Source organism: Heterocephalus glaber, unplaced genomic scaffold, assembly GCF_053883595.1.
Source record: "Heterocephalus glaber isolate CG9 unplaced genomic scaffold, H.glaber_assembly_v1.0 deba00001733, whole genome shotgun sequence".
NCBI lineage: Eukaryota > Metazoa > Chordata > Mammalia > Rodentia > Bathyergidae > Heterocephalus > Heterocephalus glaber.
This window is the reverse complement of record NW_028258444.1, coordinates 12835152-12850789: the sequence shown is the minus strand read 5'-3', so window position 1 is coordinate 12850789 and position 15638 is coordinate 12835152. Positions and strand designations below refer to the sequence as shown.

General features: G+C 36.9%; 1 protein-coding gene across 2 annotated transcripts; it reads left to right on the top strand.

Annotated features, from left to right (window-relative positions):
* Positions 1 to 235: 235 nt before the first annotated feature.
* Positions 236 to 14641, top strand: Twf1 (twinfilin actin binding protein 1). 2 transcript variants are annotated; one of them, XM_087200078.1, is made up of 10 exons: positions 236 to 379; positions 2106 to 2183; positions 4087 to 4265; positions 5629 to 5724; positions 6901 to 7005; positions 9061 to 9081; positions 9876 to 10001; positions 10263 to 10413; positions 10670 to 10791; positions 12551 to 14641. In XM_087200078.1, exons 1-10 carry the CDS (start codon positions 355 to 357, stop codon positions 12719 to 12721), a joined length of 1074 nt encoding a protein of 357 aa, XP_087056204.1. In that variant the 5' UTR covers positions 236 to 354; the 3' UTR covers positions 12722 to 14641. The 2 variants fall into 2 exon arrangements, with proteins under 2 accessions (XP_087056204.1, XP_004863219.1); XM_004863162.4 differs by lacking the exon at positions 9061 to 9081.
* Positions 14642 to 15638: the final 997 nt, after the last annotated feature.

Here is a 15638-nt window from a genome sequence, read left to right as displayed (position 1 = left end):
TGCACATCTTTGGAGTACAAACGTATGTCCGGTAAAATGGACATTTCCATTTCTAAGCATCCCTTTGCTGAGCCGGCGAACGGCGGGGTCGCCGAGGGCAGAGCCAGAGCCGAAAGCTGTCCGGCCGGCTCCGCGACGCCGGCTCCAGGGTGGAGCCGGAGAGGCGACGGCCAGGGGCGGAGGGCAGTGACCCGGGTGGCGCGGGGGAGGGGGGGGGGACAGGGCGGTGGCGCGGTCGCTGGCGGATGACGCGAGGCCGCGGAGGCGCCGCCACTTCCTGGAGCCGCCGGCCGGGGCCGCTCGCCGCACTCAGCGCCGGAGCCGGAGCCCGAGGCGGAGCCCGGGGCCGCCGCCATGTCCCACCAGACCGGCATCCAAGGTAACGGCGCCCGTGTGGCCCAGAGCAGGGGCTCCCGAGGCGGTGTCGCGGACCCGTCCGGAGTCGCCTCGCGGGCGCCGGGCCTCTCGTTTCTCGGGGCCTCGGATCCCCGCGCTCGGCCTACGTCCCTCGCGCCCCGGCCGGCTCCGCCGCCACGTACCACTCGGAGCGCGGTTCTGAGGGAGCCGGAGAAAGTCTTGTCCGGGCGTCCTGGGAAGGTGGAGTGCCCTTCCTGCCCCGACTGCACCCCAACTTCCCCGTAGTCGGCGGGTGGAGAGCGCTGGCACTGTGCGGGCGACCGGGGATCCTGGCGCGGGCTAGACGGGCGAGTTTTCCTTTGGCTCGTCTGGAGCAAAGTGTTGCAGGACATTGATTATAAAAAGAAATATGCCATTCGGGCGTGGTGGCACACGCTTGTAATCCCAGCACTCGGGAGGCTGAGGCAGGAGGATCCCCACCAGTTCGAGGCCAGCCTGGGCTACATAGTGAGTTCAAGGTCAGCCTGAACTGCATAGCGAGACCTTGTCTCAAGAAGAAAAAAGAAACATGCTAGAGTCTTTCTTTCATCTGTAGGGGTGCTTCCCAAACTGTCTGAGTTTCTTCCAAATCGGAGCATACATTGTGTTCTGAGAAATCCTGAATGTGGGCTGTACTCAGTACTCCGCAGAGTTGAAAAGTTCGATCTGTATGGTTGCATTTGGTCACCAGAGCAAGCAGTTGAATTTGCAATTACTATATCCTGGTTTGAAAATGGGCAGCCTGGAAGCGCTCGCCTCATCAGAATCTGATAATATATCCCGGGGTTACTCGCGATCACTTAACGAGTTCTAGTATAAACAAACTCGAGCTCTCCCTGTTAATACATCCAGACCCCTCCCCCCATGAACACTTGACAGGTTTGTTCTTAAGGGTCTTTGACACCACCCCACACATCCTCCTGCACGCACACACCAGCAAAAGTATTCGAGTTCTAAAAGCATTGTTTTATTTGTTCACATTGACTTTACATTTAAATACGTATTTACTTTCTCTTTTCAAGCCTTATAATGCTACCTAAATAGTAGCTCTTGCTCGTAATAGACAACACAAGAACGAAATTAAAACGAAATTGAAGCTTTATTAGGTAAACAAGTTGAGAAATATGAGTAAGAAAAATATAACAAGGAGCATAAAATCTAATGCATGTTATTGGCTTTTTCTTTAATCGGGATAGGATATCAGATACTGTATTTAGTGGCCAAATACAGAAAATGAACTGAAGAAGCTGTCTTTATTACAAGCTTGAAATTGAACTGGAAGAGAAAGCAAATTATCAAGCATTTTTCAAAAAAGCAAAAAGGGTGTTTAACAAAATTGTAATTTGCCCATTAGTAATTTCATTGAGTAACTTCAGTATATTGATTCCATTGTTACTTATGCCACATACTTACTTAGCTAAAACATTATAATATGCTTTATTAATATTGATTTTTCTTAGGTATATTCAGTGTCCACTATTTTATGCCTATTTTATAATGCTGATAAGAGAATGCCACAGAGTATAGATGTTTTCTTTGTATTGTTATTTTTCTTCACATAGCAAAATAAAGTAATTTTAAGTATAAAAATTGTTTGTTTTTTGGGGGGCGGGTACCGGGGATCGAACTTGGGACCTTGCGCTTGCGAGGCAGGCAATGGAACCACTGAGCTAAATCCCCGACCCTTAAAAATTGTTTTTTTTCCACAGCAAGTGAAGATGTTAAAGATATCTTTGCCAGAGCCAGAAATGGAAAGTACAGACTTATGAAAATATCTATTGAAAATGGTTAGTTAAACATTTAAAAATGTTGTGTGTCACAAAATTATTGGGTGTTAGTTATATTTTTAAATTTCTAACTTGTCAGTAACTTGAACTATTGATTAATGTGAAGCAGGTTCAAACCTTGTCTTGAGAGAACTTGGAATCCTCACATTTTGTCAAAGGCCCCCTTTTTTCTTTTTGTTGATGTTTTTCTGGTGTAACATCTTGCTTTTCCTTTCTGTGTCTCAATGTCTGCACTATAGTCCATGTTTGTGTTATCTAGATGTGTATGTACCTTGTGAATAACTATACAGTGAGGCTTGTTTTTAAGTAGAAACAGAGGATTTAAAACTCCTGCTTTTCCATCTGATTGCAACCTGTGCCACAGAAATGATACCCTTTTTGTTTTGGGAAAGTTCTGAGAACTTTCTGTAACGAACTCTAAACTGACTTAAGTTCTCTAAGCAGAGAAACTGGGTGGGAGACTCTTCATAATCAAGTAGATTGGAATTTGAAAAATTATGTTATAAAATTATTATAACATGAATGTTTTAAAATATTCTATTGGGCTAATTCCTTACTTTGAAATATTTTGCTTTAGAAAAATTTATTTGTTTTTTTCATGGAAGTAAATTATTTTGTTTTCCATTTCTGCTTACATATTAAAAATTAGTTTATTACAGTAATTGTTTTATAGATATTGCAACATTTGCCAGAAATAAATGTATACTGTAAAGCAGTGTGTGTGTGTGTGTGTGTGTGTGTGTGTTTGTGTGTGTGTTTAGTACCAGGGAATGAACTCAGAACCTTGCACTTGCAAGGCAGGCTCAGTGCCACTGGGCTAAATCCCTGGCCCAAGCAGCATATTTTAAAAATATTGAGGGCCGGGGATTTAGCTCAGTGGTTCCACCACCTGCCTCCTAAGCTAAGGACTCGAGTTCCATCCCCGTTACCAAAAGAAAAAAATTAAGCTGTACTTTCCTAAGTGACCAGTTAAGTAACTAAAATGGAAAAGTTAGTTCCTCTTATTAATACCATCTCAGAAAGAAAATACTTTTATTTTTATGATACTACTTTCTAGTTTTTGTATTGAAAAAATTTTTAATAAGGAAATTTCAAAGAATATAGTAATATAAATATCTATATCTCACCTTAATGCCTATTAATATTTTATGGTATTTTTTCAATCCTTTTTAAATTAAAAAGTTTTCTAATATGAGTGCTTCCTTTAAACAATTTTGCTTCTTGATTTCCTTCCCCTTAAGCAACTTCAGTCAGATTTTCATATTTTTACATGTATCCCTAGATAGATACAGTGTGGTTTGAGTTTTTAAGTTCATATAAACTGCAAACCATCTTATTCTGCATCTTTCCTTTTGCTGTAAATGTTATCATTTTGATAGAAAACTTACGAGTCCTTTAAAAATATGAATATTTTTCATGTAACTGATATATTTGTTTCCCTTTTATTGTTAAACAGTGAGGTTGTTTACAGTTTTCACTGTTAATACATGTGCTGTAGTGAGCACTGTATACATGTGTACAAAAGTCTGTGAAGAGCACATTCACAATTTTACTTAATTCTGCCAAATGGCACTTAGTATTGGCTGTACCAATTTATGTTTCAGGCAAATACTTGAATCTTGACCAAATAGGAGGTAAATCTGGTTTTATTTCATATTTCTTACTGAACAGTGCAATTTCAGAAATTATATTTTTGATTGTTAGTGCAATTATTTAAATGCATTTTGTTGGTAATTTGTGGGATAGATATTTTGAAAAGAAAAAAGAAATATAATCACCCATTATTCAGTCATTCAACTCAATTGTTAGTTGTTTTTATATATTTTATTTTTCTAGGCTTCATCACACTACTACTTGGTATTTCAGATCATGTACATGTCTTTTTAAACGATTCTTTTCATAGAGCAACTTGTGGTTGGATCATGTAGTCAGCCTTCAGGTTCCTGGGATAAGGATTATGATTCCTTCGTTTTGCCCCTATTGGAGGACAAGCAGCCATGCTATATATTATTCAGGTTAGATTCTCAGAATGCCCAAGGATATGAGTGGATATTCATTGCGTGGTCTCCAGATCATTCTCATGTAAGTAATTTTTTTTGTTTTTTGGTCAACATGACCATACTAGAAATAAGTTTTTCCTGAAATACTTCTTAGGCCAAATGCAGGTTAAGACCCAATACTCACTTCCCATAGATGGGAATGAGCATAGGGAAAAACCTTTGGACTGGTAATGTGGAACCCAGGGCAATGTTTGTAGATTCAGAAGTCTTGCCCTTAAAATCAAAAGAATTCTTGATTTAAAATTTTTAAATTTTTATGGGCTCTTGAAGAATGAAGCTAGTTTTCCGTAAGAGTGATAGTTCTGAGAATGAATTGAACATTAAATTTTGTTAATGTTCACCATATATTATCAATAGCTATCATTCAAGTGATGGGCATGCATACCAATTGTTCTTTTAGAAAGGCTGGTAGTAGACAACTAAATAGAACAAAAGATGGAATTAACATATGAACACTACCAATATTTTAATGATTATCTCTCAGGTTTTTTATAAAATAAGTGTTAAAGCTACCTAGATATTGCTTTCATCCCATCCTTTTTAATTCTATACATACTATCTGGAAAAAAAAATACTGGATTTCACCGTTCAGGATTATGAAACTGTTTCCTATTTTGGCTACTTAAGTTTAGTAGTTTTCTATAGATACTAGTAGACTAATAATAGTATGTGTTACCTTTTCATCCCTGTGTGCTTCATAGAATGGTACATACCAGTGGTGGTGAACCTATGCCACTTGTGCTTCAGTGGGCTGTTCCTATCATTCAGAGTACTAAAGGTTCGCCATCACTGTTGTGTACATAGGTAAGCCATGAATATTCAGTTCTTAACCTAATTAGTAATATCTAATTTAGCTTTGAGTAAAACATCACCATCAAAGTTACTTCATTTCAGTTTGATATTTTTCCTCATATTTTAAAACAGTTTTTTTGGTAGGGGGAGTTTGAGACAGGGTTTCTTTTTCTACTCCAGACTGGCCTTGAACTCACTTTGTATCCTAGGCTGGCTTGAACTAGGGGTGATCCTCTTGTTTCAGCCTCCTGGGTGCTGAGATTAGAGATGTGCACCACCATGCCTGGTTTAAAATAGTTTTTTAAAGTAGTTTTTTTGTTCCTGGAATTTATTTTGCCCCTTGAAAATAAAGAATTTAAATGTTTTTCTAAAAATGTGATGTACTATAATTTGAAACCTTGTTTAATAGCTATTGATAGTATTTTAGATGCTCATGTTATGATTATTTATGCACATAAATTTTAGCATATTCATTGAGCTACAGTTATCAACAGTTTTTTTTTAATGTGCTTGAGGTCTTAATACAGTCAGAATATGTTTGTGTAATACGTTTTCACCTGTAAACTTCTAAGTGAGCTTTCACAACTGAATAGGTTCGTCAAAAAATGTTGTATGCAGCAACAAGAGCAACTCTGAAAAAGGAGTTTGGTGGTGGCCACATTAAAGATGAAGTATTCGGTACAGTAAAGGTACAAACTTACATTTTTGTGATGGGGGGTTGTGTGGGACTCATTAAGTTACCCTGAGTGATCTCAAACTCAAGTAGTTCTCCTGTCTTAGTCCCACGAATAACTAGGACTAAGGTGTGTGCTCCCTCTCTTAGCTAAAACATATTTTTATGTGTATTCTATATGTTGCAAATAAAATAATAAAAAGAACTGTTAGGTTATGGGTGATATAAATTCAGATGGATAAATTTGTAAATATGAATTTAATAATATATGAATATATGAAAACATATGCAAATTAACTGTAGTGAATAGGTAACTTTAAATTTATTCATTTACATCTATTTAGCCTTGAGAATAATATTAAAACATTTATCCTTTTAAAATATTTACATTGTAAATACATGTATTTATGCATATATACACAAGTTAAGAAAACTGAAAAATACCTTTGGGCAGATCTTGTTGTTTACTTGTTCAAAGCTATTCTTTTTTGGTACCGGGGATTGAACTCGAAACCTTGCGCTTTCGAGGCAGGCACCAGACCCACTGAGCTAAATCCCTGGCCCTGTTCAAAGCTGTTCTGATTCAAAAAGTAATGCAATCCAGTGGGCAGAACACAAGAACAAATAGGAATTTGTTACTTTTTAACCATCAACTGTGAAATGGGCTGGTTTCTCAATTCTCTGGGTCTCAGTCTTCCAACCCACAATATTTTGATGATGAGTAGACCTCTCTGGAGTACTTGTTTCTTTTCATACCACATCTACAATAATTTTCCATGAATAGTTGCAGGGAAACTATAAATTATTTTGATACTGAATTCAGAATCTAGATTGGGTGATTACTGAATTACTGCAGGACAGCTTTCCCGAAAAGTTTCATTACAGTTGTCCTATCTGCTTCAAGTATGACCAGGTTCATTATTTAGCTGGCATCATCTCATACATGGGAGCAAACTCATACAGGATACTAATTATAACACTACAGGAAATGGAGATGAGATACACCCTTTAAAGAGTCTTGAAATCTTTAAATAGAAGATTAAAGAAACATGAGAAAGTAAAATTCTTAATGCTATTTACTTTCATTTAAAATCTTTTCTATGAAATTAATAATCTTGCTTTTCCTGGAGTCGCCTCACTCTGGTTTTGTTTCTAGAGAATAACTGATGATAGTCCATTGCTATGCTTACAGGAAGATGTCTCATTACATGGGTATAAGAAATATTTGCTATCACAGTCTTCCCCTGCCCCCCTGACTGCAGCAGAGGAAGAATTACGGCAGATTAAAATTAATGAGGTAAAGTACAACTTTGAAATGTCGGCAAGAATTTAAGTTTTCCAAGATACTATATTTTTAATTGATAGATGTTTGGCTAACTACAAGATAAAGATATTAAGCCATTTAGGTTTATTCTGTTTAGAGACAAGGTTTTAAGCTTAATGGTTTCAGAAAAAAATTTAAATGTCATGTGAACTTAAATAACTTTTTCCTGAAATATATGTGTCAGAAAAGTAAATCTTCATGTTAGAAGTACAAATGTTATAGAACTCTGTACTTTGAATGGTATATAAATGGGAAAATTTGTTACTCATATATTGCAAAAGATTTTATGTCTTATAAAGTTGCCTGCAGTAGGGTTTTTTGGGTTTTGGTGTTATTTCAGACTAGTAATGGCTAAAGGGAATAAATAAATGCTGTAAAATGTTTAAGATTTCTAAACACTCTACAAATTAACTTCTATCAACTGTAATGGAGATAGTATGGGAGATTATTACTTGAGTACGTGCTGAACATATTAGTCAATAAATTTTAGTCATTATAGTTTATCATATTTTAATGTATTTTTGCAGCCATTCTAATTGATTGTTGGAATAACTACTGTGTTTCTGTTGAGATTTTATGGAAAATAAGTAGCCAAAACCATTATTCACTAGCCTAAAACACTAATAGGGATCAATCTGGATGTTGGGAGCAATGCTACATAATTCTAGGGAAAAATCGTTTGAGTAGGCCTAGTTCTCCTGCCTACAGGCCAGCTATGACATTCCAGACATAATTGCATTTTGGCCTTTTGTAATCTTAAAAACAAGTTTAATAATTTAGGTTCTAAGGTAGAGCAGACCATAGCTCCTTCCAGTCTTTGAGTCAAGCAAACTGCATAAGAGGAATCATTGAAAATATTAAGAGGTTGGGGAGGGAAGTTTTCAATCACAAATAAAATGGCTAGCAACTCTGACCTCTGAGCAGAGTGGACTAAGGCTCAAGTGGGGAGCGTTTGAGGGGAGAGACGATCACCCCTTCACCAGGCCTCATGGAGAATGGTACCTACACGTTCCCATGCTATTAAAGTTAGTTGTCCCTTCCTGGGGAAAAGATGGGACATACATTTGTATGTCTTTTAACAAATCTGTCACAGCATCCTTAGGTACTGGGTACATAGCTTGCTTTAACAGCGACTTAAGTAATTTGGCAAAGTTACGCTGCTCCAATGACAGAGACTGACCCATTGTTATAACTCAGCAAAGATAGAAAATTTCCCCCAGCTGGACACTCTTACCACCAGTGTCCCTCGTCCGAGTCTGGAAATCGTCCTGGGACATCTGGGTGTTATCTCTTTTACTTGGAGTTTGTCTCACAGGCGAGTTCACTTGTGGATCCAATTCACATCCATGTTGGGCGCCAAATGTAGGGAACAGGGGAAGGGGACGTTACCAGAACCTCTGTAGTAAGTCCTAGTCTCCTGCGAGCCATGGCAGTATAAGGCGAATTACAGGAAAGGTAGAAAAATGAGACTGAGAAGAAGCTGAGCTTTGGGTCTGATCAGTGCTGCTCTGGGCAGCAAAGACAAAGACCCCCCTAGCTTGCAGCACCTTTTATTCAGTACATGGGGAAACAGATGTAACAAGTGAAATACAGAGTTCAGTACTTCACATTGGGATAAACAAGGTGTAAAAAAAGACTGGGGGACAGTGAAAATCTAAGAACAGTGAGGAACTATGCAGATGAATATTTGGTTCCTCCTTGGCATCTCCCGCAGGTGTGGTCTTGTCCTGGAGCATTACAGCATCACGGGATCACTGAGGTCTCAGTTGTGACCGGAGGACAAAATGCAGTTACGTTTGGAATGTCATAGCTGGGCTGTAGGCAGGAGAACTAGGCCTACTCAAATGATTTTTCCCTAGAATTATGTAGCATTGCTCCCAACATCTGGAAAATGGTTAAATAACATTTAATGTTAAATTGGTAGACAGCATCTATTATTACATCATCTTAAACCAAGTTATTGGAGAAGGGTTTCTTATGTGATTTTTTTTTTAAAGTTTGATAGTTTGTTTTATTCCTTGCAATCAGAGCCCTGAGGATCATCTTGGGGTATGCATTTGCATATGTTCTATGATGTTTTCATTATCCAGTATCATGCTGTAGAATCTCCATTCATATTTTTTAAAAGCAAAATTTCTATTTGACTTTCTATTGCAACACTGCAAATGAGACCCTATACTAGCTGTCATTTTTTGAGGTATAAAAACCTTAAACATGTGCATTGAAAGCTTTCTTGAAGTATCATTCTATTCCAGTCCATACACACTCATATTTGTAGTAAAGAAAGCTCTAAGTCTGGAACTTCTGCAGTAGTATAACTTGTTGAGCTGTGTTGTGTCTTTGTATATTGTTTGTACTCCTTTCAATTCAGTGCATGGTGTTTGTGTTGCATTTTATGTCCAACAGAACACAGTAAATTTTTATACTTATTACATATATTTTACTATTCATAAACTCTAACAAGTAAAATTTTGTACTTAAAGGGATAATCATAATTTAATGACATGTTAAGGAGTTTGTGTAACTCATTAAGATTGTGCCAACCTAAGCACATAAACTAACAGAATCCAAAATCCCCTCAGACTGCATATTCACTCATTCACTTTGAGGATTTCATGAAGATGTGTCATGCACTCTGTATGTCACCAAAGTGCTAGCAGAACCATGAACAAATGTACAACATAATTTGCTTTTTAAGGTCATGGTGTTTATTTAAGTATGAATTTTTAATTGTAGGTTGGGACGTGGTTGAATGATGCTATTTTATAGAAATTGGAGAAATTATTTTCTCTAGGACTCTTCCACCCGCTAAGCTTTACCAGTACACTGTATCTGTCACTTAGGTACAAACTGACGTGGGTGTGGACACGAAGCATCAAACACTACAAGGAGTAGCATTTCCTGTTTCTCGAGAAGCTTTTCAGGCTTTGGAAAAACTGAATAATAGACAGCTGAACTATGTGCAGTTGGTAAGATGTATAATGTTTATAATTAAATGGCTGGTTGTTTTGGTAATTTACAGCTTGTATAAGATTTATTTTTAATAGACTTTAAATTTTTTAATTTGTTTCTTGAGTATTTTTATTTTTTAAATTATAAAAGCTATATGTATTCATTATAAAAATACCAAATGATAGAGAACTGTGTAGTTTACTTGTCTCCTGGTCTTAAAAATACATTTTAACTTAATTTGACTGCTTCAGTGTATATATTTTGTTTCTTGTTGACAGGAAATAGATATAAAAAATGAAATTATAATTTTGGCCAACACAACAAATACAGAACTGAAAGATTTGCCAAAGAGGATTCCCAAAGATTCTGCCCGTTATCATTTCTTTCTGTATAAACATTCCCATGAAGGAGACTACTTAGAGTCCATAGGTATATGATACATTGTTTTTGACATGTTATTTTTAGTTTGCATATTGATGTTTCAGCACTATATTCTTATTTATTTCTTACCCAGAGGGTTTAGTGTGGTGGTGGTGAACCTATGGCATGCATGCTGCAGTGGGCTGTTTGTATCACTGAAAGCTCTAAAAGGTTCGCTGTCACTGGTTTAGTTGTAGCTGTAGTCTATGTATTTGCTGTAAGTGATATGGTGCTAATTGTATTTGTTATTATTTTAACTTAACAGTTTTTATTTATTCAATGCCTGGATACACATGCAGTATAAGAGAACGGATGCTGTATTCTAGCTGCAAGAGTCCTCTGCTAGAAATTGTAGAAAGACAACTACAGATGGATGTAATCAGAAAGGTAGGTTAACCTCATTTTAAACCTCGTTTTTGCTAAATTTCTCTTGTCATTTCCATGTAGCATGAGATGTACTGTGATTTATACATGAAACATTTTTAAATTGTTAAATTCTTAGGATCTCTCTAAGTTCCTGAGATGACCTATCATGATCCCCAATTCTATAGATGTAGGGTAGCCACAAGCCACATGTGGCTTTTTTTTTTTTTTTGAGACACGGTCTTGCTATGTAGATCAGGCTGGCCCTGAACTCAGTGGTGATCCTCCTGCTTCAGCCTCCTGAGTACTGGATCACAGGCATCCATTACCATGCCTGGGCCACATGTGACAATTTAAATTTAAATAAAATTTAAATTCCCTTTTTTTTTTTTTTTTTTTTTTTTGGTACCGGGGATCGAACTCGGGTCCTTCTGCTTGCGAGGCAGGCGGCGGAAACACTGAGCTAAATTCCTGGCCGAAATTCCCATTTTTAATCACATTAACCACAATGGAAGTACTGATTAGCTGTGCATCTAGTGGCTACAATATTAGGAGGTACAGCATTTCCATTATTTTAAAAGTTATTTTTATTTTTGTTTGATTTTTGAAACAAGGTCTCCCTGTGTACAGTAGTTCAGGCTGGCCTTGAACTCATGGTGATCTTCCTGCCTCAGCCTTCTTAGTGCTGGGATTACAGGTGTTCACCACCATGCCTGGCTTTTAAAAGTTGTCTTGGACAATGCTGCTAGAGCTATATACTTGAGATTGTTTCTGGACTTCTATTAATAAGAAGCTGCAATCTCCATTTATAACTGTGAATCCTGGGATGGTTGGGAGTCTTTCTAGTTATTGGGGAAGGAAACAGTAGGTATAAACATTTGAATTTTGAGAACTAAGCTTTCATTTTTCTTATTTTTTTAAATACAGATAAGGCATAAGGAAGATAGTTTATTCTTGAACCACTGACTCTTAAAATGCAGGTCCTTATCAATTTCGTGTTTCAGGTGCTGAATCATTTGAGCTTTTTAAGATCTAAAAATCACTGTGCATGGGTAGCACCTTTTTTTTGAGACAGGGTCTTGTTATATAGCCTAGGCTGGCCTTGAACACACTATATAGCCCAGGCAAACTTCAAATGCATGGCAATCCTGTCTCAGCCTCTTGAGTGCTAGGATTACGGGTCTGAGCCACCATGCCTGCCTGGTAGCACCTTCTACTATATATAGCAGGCATTGGCTGAATCTTTCTAGGAAAGACTAGATAGTAAATATTTTAGGCTTTCTGGGGCCACCTAAGGTGTCTGTCCTATGTTGGTTATTTTACAACCTTTTAAATGCATAAAATAGTCTTGATGTGGAATAGATTTGGCTTGGGAGGCTGTTTGCCTACTTTTCTTCAACAGTTATTCCACCCAAGAGATGGAGCCGTGAATAATGTTTCTTGAATATATAGTAAACCAAAATAGAACGCATTGAGAATATAATACTAGCTTTTAAACTTTTAAACATTGAATAGGAGCAGGAAGAGCTCCTATTAACTTTTAAACACTGAATAGGAGCAGGAAGAGAATAGCAAGTGATTATAGCTGCTTACATATTAGCACCCCTTCCCCATTTAGCTTCCCTCCAAAAAGATGAGTGAAACTTTATATATGGTCTTTATTCTGTCTTGCTGGAATGGGTATGCCTTTATTTGTGAATATTTATACTTGAAAACTGGCTTGTTGCTTGTATTTGGTTTTGAATGTTGCTTGTATGTATCACACTGATTTCCTGTTCTACAGATCGAGATAGACAATGGGGATGAGCTGACTGCTGATTTCCTTTATGAGGAAGTACATCCTAAGCAGCATGCACATAAACAAAGTTTTGCAAAACCAAAAGGTCCTGCAGGAAAAAGAGGGATACGGAGACTTATTAGGGGCCCAGCTGAAACTGAAGCGACTACTGATTAAAATTGTTATATTAAACATTGCAATACTAGTTTTTTAAAATTTAGCTTTTAGTACAGGAGAACTGAAATCATTCCATGTTATATAGTAGGGAAAAAAATTGTACTTTTTGAAAAAAAGCACTTTTCACTTCTGTGTGTTTTTAAAATTAATGTTATAGAAGACTCATGATTTCTATTTTTGAGTTAAAGCTAGAAAGAGTTCAACATAGTAATGTTTAATTTTGTCACAGTTTTCAGAGAGTGTTGATTCCACATTTTCACGTGATTCTTAAAATTTTATATAGTTGGGTCAGTTTGAGAAAGTTGAATGTCTTAAAGTAGGGTATATTTCTTATTACTCTTTAGTGAGACATCTGATTTTTTTTTTAAGAGAATCAGACCTTAAATATTCATACTACTTGCTGAATATGTTAAGGACCAGGTTAGATTATTTTCTAAGCTGAAATTTTAGTGTGCCTCAGGAAAGGTGGAAAGTTGCTTACTCTAAGGAGCAATGCTAACTCTTTTGTCAGTCTGTGATCAAGTCTGCGACTTTTACAAATAGTGCTTTATCGCAGCAGTTTTTTAGATTTGACTTTTTAGGTTTTTTTTAATGGCATTAAGATTTCTGAAGATCAGCTCATTCTGAAACTAGGGTACCAGATATTTCCTATACTGCAAAATTTCTGTTGCCATTGACTTTAAACAGTCAGTTCTTTTTTCTAGTACTTTAAAAAATGTTTCTTTCCAGAGTAAATCATTTCATTTTGAGTACTGTGAGGCCAAATGTTCATGTTCAGATTAAAGATTTAAGTTACTATCATTCTAAAGGAAACAAATGAAAATGTTGAGTTTCAGAATTTTTTTCTCCAAAACCATTTATAGGCAGATTGAGTTCTTTATCACTTTTTAGCAAATATAGAAATTGAAAATTGTTTTGGAGTCCTAATGCTAAACAGCCTAACACAGATAAACACTTAGCCTATGAATCTTGTTTCCTTTAATACCTTATTTCAAAACATATTTAACTTTTCTCTAAAGCTTTGCATCTTCATTTACAAGGTAGAGAGATTTTGAGCCTCGTATTTCTTTGATACTTGAAATAGAGGGAGCTAGAACACTTCATATTTAATCTGTTAAACCTGCTGCAGAGCCATAACTTGGAGGAATTTTCTAAGTGAACTGTGGGTATCCAGGATTTGGAATTTCTTGACCTAAACTTCATGCTGCATAAAACAAATAGTAAAAATACACATTTCATAATATAAAATATGAAGCACTCCTTGCTAAACCTTAATATCTAAGGTAATACATGCACCTTTCTGAAATTCCATGTGTGTTGAAGTAAAGCATATAATTATGGTTTGACAGATTTTTAAAGATAGAATTAAGAGTATTTGTGTGGATTTTTGTTTGTTTACAAATAATTAGACTATTTAAACTTTCAGAATAGTCAACAATAATGTTGTACTTGTTTACTAAAGATACACTTTTTTTTCCATGGGTGCACAAATAGATACATACACACACAAATTATTGCATTAAGAATCCTGGAGCTGTGTTGTAGACCATAGCTGAAGCTGTAATTTTCAGTCAGGACAATTACCTGTCATGAAGATATAAAATAATTTACTAGTGAATGTTTTTCCTGTACGATTCATGTGCAATTGTACTCAAAATTCCACTACACTACATGAAAGAAAATGGACATTCCAGAATATAGATGTGATTATATAATCTGAAACTAATTATTAAATCAATGATTGCTGAGAATCAGTGATGTGTTTGTTTTCGAATATAACTCATTGTTTATATTGTTTTAGGTGACACTAGATGATGAATAACATTCCCAATAAATTTATATTGCAGTCAAAAATTACATGCCTTCTGTGGACATTTTATAAGTGCATTTTATATAGCAATAAAAATTTTTTCTCTTTAAGTTGTGTACATTTTGTGCCATTTTTCTAGTATACCTTCTTTTAATGCTTGACTAATTTTGACTAAATACTTGCTGATAAGTCAGAAATCATATTCATGTGGTCATTTACTAATTAGTCTGCTCACATCATGGCAGCCAGGAAGGACAGCCAGGATGCACATTCCTCTTCTCCATCTATGAAAGACTCCAGGATAGACTACATTTAATAAGATAGCACCAATCCTTGTGGCTTCACTGACTTTAAGGCTACACATCAGCTGTGGGAAGCAGGGAGGGCTTTATTTTGAGAAAGCACTTCAATGTATACTTCAGGGGGGGTGCGCCTTTTCTCTGCAGTGGTGTGATGTGCTGCTTGAACCTGTTACAGTTAAGTCTGCCCAGTTGTCAGTTCCAGCTATTCCTCCAGTGACAGGGATAAGCTTTATTGATAATAAAGTCTCCCTGAACCCTGACCAGGATTTCCTATGTGATCGTCCCATCTGACCCTCCATCCTTGTTAATTAACTACAGTGAGATCAATGTCTTTGTCTAGAGCAACAATTCTTAGATGTGGTTAAATTCAGACTGTCAGAAATGGTTGTTCCCAAGGGGGCAGATCCTAAGAGATCCAGTGTAACTGGGCATTGTGAAATATGGCTCTGCTCCTTTTTTGTCCAATATTTTAATGTGTAAACCTGCAAGAGGAAGGGGATGACCACTGTCCTGTTCAGCTGGAGAACCTGCCACTGGAGGCTGCTGTTTTCAAGGTGACTAAGCCAGGAGGTAAGACATGGGATTGGGATGTTAAAACTGCCGCAGAGCTTACTCTTACCGGGTAAACTCTTCCTTAATTGTGGCCTTTGGTTAGATTCTGGTTCTATTTTTTTCATTGTTTTCATGGAAGGGTAAATTTTCAGAGGTCTTTTGCCATTTCCTAGGCCTAAATATTTCCGTGGTATGGCAGTACTTCCTAAAGCAGAGTGATGATAGCATGTTTCTTCCACTGACTCAGGAGCTA